General features: G+C 37.1%; 1 protein-coding gene across 7 annotated transcripts in view; it reads left to right on the forward strand.

Annotated features, from left to right (window-relative positions):
* Window positions 1-7,250, forward strand: part of NR3C1 (nuclear receptor subfamily 3 group C member 1) — a 94,157-nt gene extending 86,907 nt beyond the window's left edge. For all 7 annotated transcript variants that reach the window (XM_006144781.3, XM_006144783.3, XM_014586398.2 and 4 more), the window contains exons 7-9: window positions 1,091-1,221; window positions 6,349-6,506; window positions 7,054-7,250. In XM_006144781.3, coding sequence (XP_006144843.1) covers window positions 1,091-1,221; window positions 6,349-6,506; window positions 7,054-7,206 — 442 coding nt within the window. In that variant the 3' untranslated portion in view covers window positions 7,207-7,250. The remainder of the gene's footprint in view (window positions 1-1,090; window positions 1,222-6,348; window positions 6,507-7,053) is intronic.
* The last annotated feature ends 7,658 nt before the right edge of the window (window positions 7,251-14,908 follow it).

The raw sequence follows: 14,908 nt of genomic DNA on the forward strand, positions 1-14,908 counted from the left end.
AGTTGGTGCCTTTTCTTTGATTGCTTGTGTGTTTGTGGGAGAGACTCCAACACACACACACACACACACACAAATTAATTTCAGATGTGATAAGAGGTTTTACTAGTTCAGACAGGGTAGCTAACTGCTTGTTGGAGGAGGACTCATTTGAGCTGATACCTGAAGACAGACTAGGCTTCACGGAGAGAAGCAACATGAAACAAATATGACATAATCAGCGATTTGTATTCCCAGAAGGGGCATAGCTCCGCTTCAGATAGTAGGCACTCTCATTATTGGCCAGACCACACCTCTACACAGACACACTCTCACGTCTGAACTATTAACAGAATCTGTTCAGACCACCAGATCACAGTGTAACAGATGAGGTTGTTTGATCCAGTTTTAAATTTATCAGTAAATATATTTAGCGTGGATGGAAACTGAAGACATTGTTACTTGTTTCAGAATCCAGCCATGTTTTTTGTTTGTTTGTTTTAAATATACCATGTTGGAAGTGTTTTACTGTTTACAGTCACATTCTGATAAGCAATTTGAAGTTATTTAATTGAGATTAAAACCATGAATAGACTTATATGAAGCACTGATTTCTCCTCCTCATGAATAAAACTAAAGTAATCTAATTCAGGATTTTTATTATTAGACTCAAATTTATATTGTAGCAGTTGCAGTATAACCTGATGATAGTGTGGTTGTTTTAGGATGTGATGTAATGTTTTGGAAATACCTTTTGATTTTTAAATGGGTAGCATCTAAAGCTGTGTTTTCATTACTAATTGGCCATATTCAAATGATAAGTCTTGATTTAATATATGGGCAGTTAGTAAATTCTAAACACTTAGTATGTGGCATGCGTAATAGAGAAAATATGTCTTTGTGCAATTATTCAGTGGTTGGCTTAGATACTCTAAACTTAGGAAGAAATGTTAGGAAAGTTGTCCAGAGTTGTGATTCTACAGGGAATTAGCATTAATAGCAATATTATGTTTTCTTTTATGAGTTCATAGTTTGGTAAACACAAAACAAAAAATGTATTTTAGAGCTAGCACTGTTTCTTTCTAATGCAACCATTGTTATTTGTCTTTCACAGGCAGAGAATGTCTCTCCCCTTCATGTATGACCAATGTAAACATATGCTGTTTGTTTCCTCTGAGTTACAGAGGCTTCAGGTCTCTTATGAAGAGTATCTCTGCATGAAAACCTTACTACTTCTCTCTTCAGGTTGGTAGATGAGCTATTCACTTCTACAATTTACTTCTAAATATATCAAAAGCATAAAATATGAACGTCTAGAAAGAGGTTATATATGTAGTATTAATAAATTATTCCAAGTCTACTATCTACTGTTGCTCAGATTATTTTCATACATGTAAAATTTTAGAAAAGCATAGTCAGTGATTCCCAGCAACTCCAGAGGGTGAGAAAGGAAGATCATGAGTTCACAGCCAGTGTGACCACTCCCACTTAAAATGCTGGATTAAAAAACTTTAGAACTGGGGCCAGCAGGTAGCGTGGTAGTTAAGGTGTTGGACTCCTAAATGGCCAACCACAGTTTGAGTCCTGGACCAAAGGCTTGAAAAAAATCACACCAGGCATGTGTGTATGCGTGCCCAAAGTCCCAAGAGGAAATTGTGGCGTGGCCATCCTCCTGGGGGGGTGGGTGATTTCTCACTTTCCATCTCTCTGTCTCTCTCTGTCTGCCCAGTGAGCACACATGCCCTAGAGCAAATAGCTCTCTTAAAACTAAATAAGTAAATTTTTAAAAAATAAATTAAGAACTAAGTAAAAGTAAAAACCCAAAGAGGTAAGGTATCTTCTGAAGCTAGCATTCTCTTTGAGGGCATATAAATTAGTATACTTAGTAAGTTTAGAAACAGTGATTAAAGTGTAGTTGAAAAATGCAATGGATGGATCTAAAAAGCAGATTAGACATTTAAAGAGATTCTTGAGCCAAATTTTATATCTAAAGAAATCAGCTAGAACACAATATTTTAAAGATATGTTTGTGTGTATATTACAAAAAAAAAGCTATAGAAACTCACAAGAAACTGGCAGCATAGCTATAAAAACTGAAAATCAATGATTTCTTATACCTGTAGAGAATTACAGTCACAGAACAAATCATCCCATCAAAATCTGTAGAAACAGTTAAAATACAGCCAAAATCAACTGAAGCCATTGGAGGCAGTAACTGACAGGAAGACTGTGATACTTCTGATGAATTACTAGAGTATAAATGAGGACTAATCTAAGAACTAAAACTCCCTGGGTCCCAATCATGGGTTGGGAGAAACATAATAGTACCATACCTTGTTGTGTTGTACTTCCAGAAACTCTAACAGGTTCTTCTGGTAAAATTAAGAGAAAAAATTTCTCAGTTTTCTTTTATCTGAAGTGGTACAGTGGTAGGGTGCCACTGCATGAGGCTGGGTCCACATGGAAGGCCCAGATTCAGTTCCTGGACCAACCTAAACAGGCCGGGCATGGTTGCATGCCTATAATCCTAGCTAAGTGGAAGTCTGTACAGGATCATGACATGGCAAGATCTTATCAAAAGTACCTATCTCTTTCCATGCCCCCATACATGCATACTTACTCATTAAAAAAATAAAGAAGAAGAAATAGAAGATTAAAAAACATATACAACTTACAGCTACAATAAACATTAAACACAACCCAGCTCCTAGCCAAATTAACAAAATCTCATACAAAAATCCTAATTATCTCAGTTCCAATATTTCCTGTCCAGCTTTCAACGAAAAATGACAAGACACACTGAAAGGCAAAGGGAAAAAGGAAAAAAAAGACAAAGCAACCACTACAGTTAGTGTCTAATATGACACAAATACTGGAATTTTTCAGATAGAATTTAAAGTAACTATGAATAATATGTTAAGAGCTCTAATGGAAAAAGTAGACAACATGCAAGAATAGATAAATATGTAAGCAAAAATGTGACACTAAGAAAGAATACTAAGTGATGCACTAAGAAAATGCTATAAATTAAAAATATTGTAATGGAGGCCTAGTCTCTGTAGTGAAGTTGGTAGTATCCCAGACTGCAGAGTTGGAAGCCACATGCCAATGCTAGTTTGAGCTGTACGTATACCAGGGATTCTGATGGGCTGGAAGAAGGAGATTGTGGCATGGACAAGCTCTGTGGAGGGTGCCATTTTCTTTTCTCTTTCTCTCATGAATGTGTTCCATCACTAATTAAAAAAGAAAGTATTATTATGGAAATGAAGAATGCTACTGATAGTTGCTCATCAGTAGATAAGGCACACCCAAGGGAAGAATTAAATGAGTCCGAAGACTGGTTGATAGAAACGTCTCAAACTCCAAGAAGAATGAAAAAATGAAACAGTATTCAAGAATTGTAGGAACAATCACAAAAGATTAAGGAACAAAAGAAATAGGTGAAGTACTAATACCTAAAAATTTTCCAAAATTAATGACAGACATCAAACCATAAATCTAAAAAGCTCAGACAATACCAAGAAAGATAGAATACCAATGAATTTACACCAAAGCTTATCTTACATGATTGCAGATTACCAGAGGCAGAGAGAAAATATTGAAAGAAGCCAAATGCGAAAAACAGCTTACATAGGACTTTCACCAGGGTTTTCCTCAGAAGTCATGCAAGCAAAAGAAAGTCAAGTGAAATATTGCAAGTGATGAAAGAAGAAAGCCACCCACTTAAAACAGTATATCCACCAAAATTATCCTTTAAAAGTAAAAAAAGAAATGAAGACTTTCTCAGACAAAAACTAAGACAGTCTATCACCATTAGAGCTGCCCTGAAATGTTAAAAATAGTTCTTCAAAGAGAACAAAAATGATATGTCAGAAACCTGGATCTCTGTAAAGAAAGGAAGGGCATTAGAGAACAAATAAATGAAGGTAGAATAAAATATTTCATTTTTCCTCTTGGTTGACCTAATACGTTATTACTTTAAAATGTATCAGATGATTAAATCACAAATAAGGAAAATTATAATAGTGATACTATGCGGGATTGGAGGGAAAAATTGGGCATACTGCTACAAGGTACCTGTGCTACCTATAAAGTGGTATCATGTTACTTAAAAGAGGATGTGGGTTAGGTGTAAATGTGCATTGCAAACTGTACGCAACCAGAGATGAAAAACGGTTTTAAAAAGAAGTAATCAGTGATATGCTGAGAGAGGAGAGAAAATGGAATCATGAAAAACACAATGAAAACAGAAGGGAGAAGAGGACAAGATATAAAAGAAAACAAGAGAAGAAAATAATTCCCAGCTCTGGGTGAGCTCTGAGAATTATTTTTCTTCTATCTCTCCAGTAACTGTTCTTTTACTCAGAGGTTGTTTTTGTGTGGCCTCATGGGATTCCACCTTCCATATACATGGATTTGTATCCAGCTAAGGATAAAGGGAACTTCTGCACCGCCAAAGGCTATACAGGTTTCTGAGCCATTTCTTTGTATACCTCCTCCTTTTCCAGTACTCTGACTCACAAATTCTATCTGCTTAGCTTCCCCAGACTTCAGTCTCTTTCTCCTCAACCCAGCAAGGTTTCTATACTTTGATTTACCCTTTCCTTACCCTGTAATGTGACGGGCCAAAAAAAAAACACAAAACCCAAAAAACTTAAGAGTTAAGACATTTTGCTCTTGAATGAGGTGGAAGTACAAGTAATGCTTCATGGACTCAAAAAATTTTCATTGGTTTAATTCTAATCACAGCCCAGTGAGAAAGAGCAGGAAACAGGTTCCAAGAGGTTATACTCAAGTCCATGTGGCAAATAAGAAATAAATGAAAATTTCTTGCTCCTTGGCTTTCCTCTATTCCTGCATTTTCTTCCCTGGAGAATGCATCATAATATTCTCTGAGAAACCCTGAAATTCAGAAGTCTGCCTAACTCTGTTTATATTTAACTTTTCTTAAATTTTGACCATTGAATCCTTTGTTTCCACTCTTACTATTGTTAACACAGAACCAGTGTTCTTTTGAAGCATATTTTGAAAAAATTAACTCTACAAAAGTCATAATCTCTGCAAGATTAAGTCAAACCTTGACTGTCACTGTCCTCCTTACTAATACCAATTTTTGAAGAGTAATATACAAAAAGTTTTATATGAATTTTACATTCTGTTATCCCTGAGCTATTGTTAGTATTTTCAAGAACACAAGGAAAGACTGATACAAAGAATTTTCAAATAGTTCATTTAAAAAAAAAAATGTATTGCAGGGGAAAAAAAAACTACACATGGCTTTCAAAGTTTTTTGCACCAAAACAAACTCATAATTTTTTTGTTTTGCTTTTGTAGTTTGCTATAAGGTGCATGCGTGCACTGAAGAGAAATTGAGAGGAAGTGAGAAAGCATCCCTAAGAGGGGGATAATCATGCTGCGGTCCCTTCCCCATTCTCCTCTCAGAATCTTGGGAACACACATGCACACACTTCATGTGTTTTTAAAGCTGCTGGGTCCAAGGCTCAAACTGTGCAGTCGGCCATGTGGAATCTAACCACTTCAACCAGCTGGCCCTAAACGCACACTTCAAATTCCATTTTTCCATGTATGTTTGGAGGCCTCTCATGTATACTCAGTAGTAAGGCTACATTTAAAAAAAAGAAATTCCTTTTAGATCAAAATCAACTCAGTATGTTAAACACATTTTTAAAAATATATTGAATGCTGATTTTAATTAAATTTCTAATTAACTGGTGATATCACAGATATTTGAAGATGTAACTAATAGATAAACACTATTGTTGAATCTTTGTACAAACTTAAATTCATTGTTACCTAACTGCATTGTTTCATTTGGTCTTCAAAATAGCTTTGTAAACTAGGTAGGAAGCTCCATTTTATAGCCGAGAAGCCAAGTGATCTACCCAAGAATCTTCCAATTCTCTATGACCCTTTATTCTCTCTTGGCTGCAGTTTAATAATGCTTTGAAAATGCTTACGTTTGCAAATGTATTAATAGTATACATGGGACCAGAAGATGTCATAATTATGTTGCTGGACTCCCATATGACTCTCCGCCGTTCAAGTCCCAGACCTGGAGTCTTGAAAGTCACGCCGGGCACGTGTACATGCATGTCCGAAATCCTGAGAGGAGAATGGAGGAGAAGCGATTGTGGCGTAACCATCCCCCTTTGAGGGTGTTTTCTCACTTTCTGTCTCTCGGTTTCTCTCTGCTTCTACAGTGAGCGCATGTGCCCTATAGCAAAAAATCTCTCTACAGAAAAGAGTATGTAGACTATGTATGTCATGAAGTGTGCTATTAAATGCCTGCTTGAATGTATGAAAAATTTTAGAAAGAAAATTCTTTTCATTGACTCCATCTTAATCTTTTAGTTCCTAAGGAAGGTTTGAAGAGCCAAGAGCTATTTGATGAAATTAGAATGACCTACATCAAAGAGCTAGGAAAAGCCATAGTTAAAAGGGAAGGAAACTCCAGTCAAAACTGGCAGCGTTTTTATCAGCTGACAAAACTCTTGGACTCCATGCATGATGTAAGTGTCAAATATAAAGCCAAATATAAGAAGAATTTTCTGGGACATAAAGTGTGCTTTGATTATTGTACATAATTACATACTAATTATTTTTATTTCCTGTTTGGGATTTGAGTGATGATTTAAGTTCTAATCATGAACTTCAGTTCGGACACACTTTTCCTAGACCACTTAGAAATATAATTTTATCTAGTCGTGTGCATATAAAATCACCCATGTTATTACAGAATGTACGGTATTATTTTTATAATTATTTTGATAATAATTATATGTATATATGAGGTATAGTGTCATATATTATGTATTCCAGTTCATCATGAAACACCTAATTCCATAGCACTACAAACTATATTTAAAGAATTTAAATTGCCTTTTGTATTTGCGTGCTTATTTTATTTAACTACACTTCTTTTTCACCTGGAAAATTTCAGCAGAGATTGGTATATTAATAGTTCAGATATTAGAAACAAAATAATAGAGGCCAACAAGTATGAGGTGTTCCTACTGATCAGTCTGAAGCCTACTCATCACTGTATCTTTTTTACAGGTGGTTGAAAATCTTCTTAACTATTGCTTCCAAACATTTTTGGATAAGACCATGAGGATTGAGTTCCCAGAGATGTTGGCTGAAATCATCACCAATCAAATACCAAAATACTCAAATGGAAATATCAAGAAACTTCTGTTTCATCAAAAATGACTGCCTTATTAAGAAAGGTTGCCTTAAAGAAAGTTGAATTTATAGCTTTTATTGTACAAACTGTCAATTTGTCCTGTAGATTTTGTTGTTTTATTTGTTTGTTTGTTCTTGTCTTCTCGTTTTGTTCTGTTTGAAATACGCACTACATGTGGTTTATAGAGGGCCAAGACTTGGCAACAGAAGCAGTTGAGTCATCACTTTACCGTGGTGAGAAAGTTGATAGTGAAATTCACTAGTTGGTGTATCCCCGAAATTAGAAACAGTAATGCGCGCGCGTGTGTGTGTGTGTGTGTGTGTGTGTGTGTGTGTGTGTGTGTGTGTGTGTGTGTGTGTGTGTGTGTGTGTGTGTGTGTGTGTGTGTGTGTGTGTGTGTGTGTGTGTGTGTGTGTGTGTGTGTGTGTGTGTGTGTGTGTGTGTGTGTGTGTGGGGTCATCTCCACTGTCAGAGAAGGATGGCACCTAAACCACCAGTGCCCAAAGTCTATGTGATGAATTTTCCTGCTCATACTTTTCACAGTTGGCTGAATAAAATTTTCTAAGCTTTTCGTTGGTGTATTTTCCCCTGTATAGTTAGGATAGCATTTTTGATTTATGCATGGAAACCTGAAAAAAGTTTACAAGTGTATATCAGAAAAGGGAAGTTGTGCCTTTTATAGCTATTACTGTCTCATTTTAAAAATTTTCCTTTATATGCAGTGAACTACGCTTGCTCATTTTTTCTTACATAATTTTTGTATTCGAGTTATTGTACAGCTGTTGAAGATGGGCAGCTAGTTCATAGCTTTCCCAAATAAATTCTAAATGTCAATCTTCTGTGTGAAAATGGGTTGGTGCTTCTAACCTGATGGCACTTAGCTGTCAGAAGACCACAAAAATTGACTCAAATCTCCAGTATCCTTGTCAAAAAAAAAAAAAAAATTCACATTTTGTATTTATCTGCTTCAGTGGAGAATTATAGATTGAGCAAATTAACCGTCCTAAGTGGTATAGAGCACCTAGTCCAGTGACCTGCTGGGTAAACTGTTGATGATGGCTGCAAAAGACTTCATTTTAAAAATAATAAAAAACTACCAAGAGGCCCCATTTGTACCTAATGCCCTATCGCTGCAATGATTAGATGGCAAGAAAGTTGGTGAAATAATCGTCTTTTGGGACCTTTTGTAGTAGTTTGTATAACTTCTTAAAAGTTGGAATTCCAGATAACCAGCTGTAGCTCAGCCGATAGATTCTTAATCAGACCAAGTAATTCCTTCTACTAAACGTTACCCCCAAATTAAATCTCTAATATGGTAAAAGTGGCTAGACACCCATTTTCACATTCCCATCTGTCACCAATTGGTCAGTCTTTCCTGGTGGAGCAGGAAAGCTCAGCTACTGATTTTTGTGATTTCGAACTGTACGTCAGACCCCCGTGTTTGTAAAACACATCCCTACGTGTGCCATAGAGTTTAACACAAGTCTTGTGGATTTCTTCTTCACTGTTGAGAATTATTCTTTTAAACAGAATAGAAGCTGTAGTAGCCCTTTCTGTGTGCACCTTACCAACTTTCTGTAAACTCAAAACTTAACATATTTACTAAGCCACAAGAAATTTGATTTCTATTCAAGGTGGCCAAATTATTTGTGTAATAGAAAACTGAAAATCTAATATGAAAAGTATGAAACTTCTAATATATTTTTATATTTAGTTATAGTTTCAGATATATATCATATTGGTATTCACTAATCTGGGAAGGGAAGGGCTACTGCAGCTTTACATGCAATTTATTAAAATGATTGTAAAATAGCTGTATAGTGTAAAATAAGAATGATTTTTAGATGAGATTGTTTTATCAGACATGTTATATATTTTTTGTAGGGGTCAAAGAAATGTTGATGGATAAACTTATATGATTTATAGTGTGTGAAAGCATTCATACAGGCAGCAGTGGTCTCAGAAACCAAATAAATTTGCCTTAGGGACAGAGGGGGATGGAGACTGACCCTGTGTACAGTGAAGGTTGCCGAGGCTCTGACCCAATCAATCTTAGAGGAAGTAATCCCCTGCCTCCCATCTGACCACCTTTCTCATTCCATCCAGTCTGTCAGCGCAGACCTAGTTTACTAAGTCACCCTGATGCTCAAGTGTGTCAACAGGACAGAAAGGTGGTGCTTACAGACCTACAGGCACTGTCTAATAGCGGGGTTACCTTCATATACCGCCTCGCCAACAGTTTAATAAAAACAGAGGCTTTAGAAGTTTGGCAATAATACGCATAGAGGTACCAGCAATATGTAAATAGTGCAGAATCTCATAGGTTGCCAATAATACACTAATTCCTTTTTATCCTACAAGAATTCATTTCCAAATAAAATAAGGACAATGTTTCTGTTTTCTCTGAATGCTTTTTGATGTTTTTTTTTTTTATTTTCAGTATTTTGGAGAAATTATTTAATAAAAAGTGTAATCATTTGCTTTTTGAATGCTCTCTAAAAAGGAACGTTCCTTTTGTAATGGTTTTAGTCGATCTCAGAATACTTTCAGATGGTTTGTAATGCAACTGGATGTAAAACTTACGGTGCCTAAGAAATACCACTTGAATATTATTATCAATGACAGTGTTAAGTTTCAAAAAGAGCTTCTGAAAAGTAGATTATTGTTCATTTGCAGACTATTACATGGTTAAAACCAGAAAGCACATCACATGTTCCTGTTATTTTAGTACCAGCAAGCTTGGCTCTCAGAAAATAGAGCTCAGTGAAAAAAGATATGTGCACTTTGTTGTCGATAGGAAGTGAACTGACATTCATAAAACAACTGTAAGAAATATTTCCTTAAACAGAAGAAAAAGCTGTGCCCTTTTAGAATATGTAGGAAAGAAGGAAGTTAATTATGTGTGAGTGTAATTGTGAATTTAAGTGAAAAAAGACATGGCGCTGTTGGAAAGCAGCTACATTTTCTGTGGATGTGGTGTCTTGCCATCCCAAACTATTGAAGTTCGTAGTTACTGCAGTGAGAGCTGGTGACATACCTAGATGATTCAAAACAAATCCTGAAAAGTCGTTTTAATAGACAGTGGGAAAAAAGTGACCCCTCTTAGTGCTTTTAGGTATTGCACGAGATACAGTCAGAACTGAGGAGCCAAGAATTTAATGCTTTGGGGGTATATATGCCCAAAGGTATAAAACGATGGGATGGTAACCTAAAAGAGCACCTGCTTTCTCCTGAAAACAATAGAAAAATGTAGCCACTTCAAAAGGAAAACAAGATTCCCCACCAAGAAGAGCTTGCAAATTAGCATAGGGTAAACTCTGGGCCTGTACATGAAGGAAAATCAGCCTTAATTTAGAACTTGGTGGAGGTGTGCAAATGCAATTCTACTCATCTTATTCTTTTAGTTCCCTTTTAAATACTCTTCAGACTACATCCCCATGGAATGAGCAATATGGTTATAGTCCGATTTATCAAAATTCAGGAATCGTGGCAGCCTTCAGTGAGATTCTATCTTGATTGGTCACCCCAGCAACTGTAGCTGTAGGTGAATGTTTTTAATGTGCCTGGTTTCAGTGTTGGAAGGGAAAATGGAAGTGTGAGGATGATATTTTAAACCACTTTGGATGAATGTTTCATCTTCTCAGTCCACCCGGTCTACCAAGGATTAGTGACCAGGTTTTCAGGAAAGGATTAGTTTCTCTCTAGAAAATGTCCGAAAGAAGAATTTTATTTTCTAATGAAAGGCTATATTTGAAAATACCCTCCTTCAAATAACTTGCTTAACTACATATAGATTCAAGTGTGTCAATATTCTATTTTGTATATTAAACAAATGCTATATAATGGGGACAAATCTATATTATACTGTGTATGGCATTATTAAGAGGCTTTTTCATTATTTTTTATCACAGTAATTTTAAAATGTGTAAAAATTAAAACAAGTGACTCCTGTTTAAAAATAAAAGTTGTAGTTTTTTATTCATGCTGAAGAATCTGTAGTAAAACAAACAAACAAAATGTCTTTTTACCTACGCAGTGAAATGTCAGACTGTAAAATCTTGTGTGGGAATATTTCACTTTTCTTCTTCATTTAAATTTGCTGTTCTGGTATTACCAAACCACACATTTGTACTGAATTGGCAGTAAATGTTAGTTAGCCATTTACAGCAATGCCAGATATGGAGAAACATCATAATAAAAAATATGCTTTTTCATTATGTGACTCTAACATGCTTTTGTAGAACTCGTATAGTTTCCATTTTCCTACTTATTTTTCTTCTTGTTCTGCTGAAGGTACAGTTACCACTTCATGAAGGTTAAGATTATCAATTGGACATTCAAATGTCAATGTGGCAATGTTTTTATGCTAATATGGCATAAATTCAAAATGAGCTTACTTATGTTGCCAAAGACTCAAAGATTATTCCACCCATGCTTCAAATGGTTGTATGCCAATTATTGCATAGGGTACTAAGGGAAGGGAAAACTCACTACTGAGGCTACTCCAAATACAACATTCTTGATCATGGAAGATGACATTTTATATAAATAAATGTTGCCAAATCAAAATTCTTAGCTTACTTGTTTTAGAATCAACTCTTTGAATAAGAAAAGGAAATAACTAATAAATATCCTAGAGTCAGCAGGTGTCATAGTGGTTAAAGCACTGGTGGTTTAAGACCCACATCCAGCAACTTGAAAGTCATGCCAGGCACATATGTCAGGCACATGTGTGTGTGTGTGTGTGCTCCAAAACCCAGGAGAATGGAGGAGAGGGGATTGCAGCATGGTCATCCCTTCTGGGATGGTAAGGAGGGGGGTGAGTTCTTGCTTTCTGTCTCCCTCTCTCTATGGTGAGTGTAAAAAGCTATCAAAAAACTATCATAGCGGGGACCAGCAGTTAGCATAATGGCTATGTTGCTGAACTCCCATGTAGTCGACCGCGGTTTGAGTCCCAGACCTGGCGGCTTAAACTTACACCGGGCGCATGTGCATGTGTGCCCAAGATCCCGAGAGGAGAATGGAGGAGAAGGGATTGTGATTGTTGCATTACCATCCTCCCTGGGGGTGATTTCTCGCTTTCTGTCTTTCTGGTGAGCGCACACGCCCTATAGCAAAAACCTCTCCAAAACAAAACAAAAACAAACAAACAAAAAAAAACAACTATCATAGCAATGTTACACAATAAAGAAGATAAAGGTGTGGGGGGAGCATTAAGCCAGGTATTCCATGAAATCTATTTGGTATTTTGCAAAATGTACTGTATTCAGATCACACCCGTGCACTGGATAACCTGATAACTCCTATAAGTAATTTTTTTTTTCCACAAGAGGCCTCCATCACTAAGAAAAAACATGCTTTAAAAATCAAATTTGCCCTATCCAGGATAGGTGCATAAAGTATTTGCTGCATGCTTTAGTCAAGAGCTTTCAAAAGATCATGGAAAAAGAACTGAAGTTCATTTTGATGCAAAAACTTTTGAACTCCGTGCAGCTGTTTCATCGTATGCATTTTCCATAAACTTTTTGAAGAATTTCTTGTGTAATAAATACTGAAGTTACAACACAAAATAGCACTTTCTGGGATTGGAACTTGTATAACAACCCTCCTCTGCCACTGTCTTGAGGTATAATGCAGAGGTGATACCAAATATGACACCAACGTGTACATACATAATTGCTGTACTATCACTGCAAGTATTAACTATGTTTTTACAGAACAGCTTCATATGCACGTTGGGGGTTTCAAAAAGTTTGTGGAGAATGGAATTAAGTTATAAGCTTATTTTGGTACAAAAAATTAAGATTGTGTAGTTTTAATATGCATTTTTCTTGAATTTTTTAAAGACCCCCCTCTTATATCAGTTAATCCTCAATGAATGAAAGAAATGAAAACAATAAGAAGGATGGGACCAGCAGTTAGTGTAATGGCGATGTTGCTGAACTCCCATGTAGTCGACCGTGGTTCGAGTCCCAGACCCGGCGGCTTAAACTCATGCCGGGCGTGTGTGCATGTGTGCCCAAGATCCCGAGAGGAGAATGGAGGAGAAGGGATTGTGGTGTGGCCATCCCCCTCTGGGGGGTGATTTCTCGCTTTCTGTCTCTCTTTCTCTCTCTTTCTGGCGAGTGCACACACCCTATAGCAAAAACCTCTCTTAAAAAAAAGGAAAAAAAAAAAAGGAGGATATCAACTCCTGTTTTATTGTGTAAGAAGCCTCTGTAATGAGACCATTTGTCAGATGTCAAAGAGCATGTCTTTGGCCTATAAGCCTCTCAGGAAAGTGGTTATATTTTTGTTTTTAAACTAATAGTTTACTAAGCATTTACTATATCCCAGACACCACATTTCAATGTATCTTATTTAACTGTAGCAACTCTAAAAGTGCTATTATAAAACAGAATTATTATCCTCATTGAAGAAACTGTGGCTTGAAGAATTAACTTCACACTGGGCCTGTGTGCATGCGTGCCCAAGGTCCTGAGAGAAGACTAGAGAAGGGACTGTGGCATGGCCATACCCCCCCACCCCGGGGGGGGTGATTTTCACTTTCTGTCTCTCTTTTTCTGGTGAGGGCACTCGCCCTATAGCAAAAACCCCTCCAAAAAAGTCTCTCTTTTTCTGGCGAGCACATACACCCTATAGCAAAAACCTCTCCTAAAAAAAAAGAATTGAGGAACTTGCCTGGGGTTACAAATTTTAAAGGCCTCTGTCTCCATACTCAAGTGGGACTGAGAAATTATTAGCATGAAGACACCTACCTACAGCAGATGAACCCATGTTGAACATTATAGATCATGTCTTTAACATGATCTCACCTAATCCCGTTTGCTACCATATTAGTTTTAACTTAGATATACAACACTAATACCGCATTCATTTCAAAACATCAAAGATTTGTCCTGTCCTCTGGGAGGTTGATGGTGACAGTCTCCTGTGGTTTATCAAACATACGAGAAGCATATCTCACCAATGCCCACAGGAAAATCATCTGAGATAGAGGCTACCCACTTTGGGACCAGGTCCTGTTTCGTGGTGAAGCTAGTCTGGACTCCCTGAATATGCCCTCTGCTCCTTCCACCTCTTTTCCCTCCACTTCAGCGAGGCAAATTACTACTAGGTTTCTCTATTTAAAATATGTATCAAGAGGACCAGTAGTTAGCGTAATGGCTATGTCACTGAACTCCCATGTAGCTGAACACAGTTTGAGTCCCAGACCCAGTGGCTTAAGCTCACGCCAGGCGCGTGTGCGTGCATGCCCAAGATCCCGAGAGGAGAATGGAGGAGAAGGGATTGAGGTGTGGCCATCCCCCCTGTGGGGTGATTTCTCACTTTCTATCTCTCTCTCTCTGTCTCTCTCTGTCTTTCTGGCAAGCGCACGCACCCTATAGCCAAAAAAAAAAAAAAAAAATACAATCTGTATCAGGAGACATGAAAACATTTCCTTACAAAGGCTTATTCATCGCAGGTTTATTCATAGTGGTCAAAAATTGGAAATAGGGGCCAGCAGGTAGTGTAATGGTTAAGGCACTGGACTCCCATGTGGCCAAGTGCAGTTCAAGTCCTGGACCCAGCACACCAGTCATGTGTGCATACAAAATCCCAACAGGAGAATGGTGGAGAAGGGATGGTGGTGTGGCCATCGCCCTAGGGACTGATTTCTCGCTATCTCTTTGTCTCTCTGGAGAGAGCATTGTGTCATACAACAACAACAACCAAAAATCTCAAAAAA

Source organism: Tupaia chinensis, unplaced genomic scaffold (assembly GCF_000334495.1).
Source record: "Tupaia chinensis unplaced genomic scaffold, TupChi_1.0 Scaffold000132_1, whole genome shotgun sequence".
In the NCBI taxonomy this organism is placed as follows: domain Eukaryota; kingdom Metazoa; phylum Chordata; class Mammalia; order Scandentia; family Tupaiidae; genus Tupaia; species Tupaia belangeri.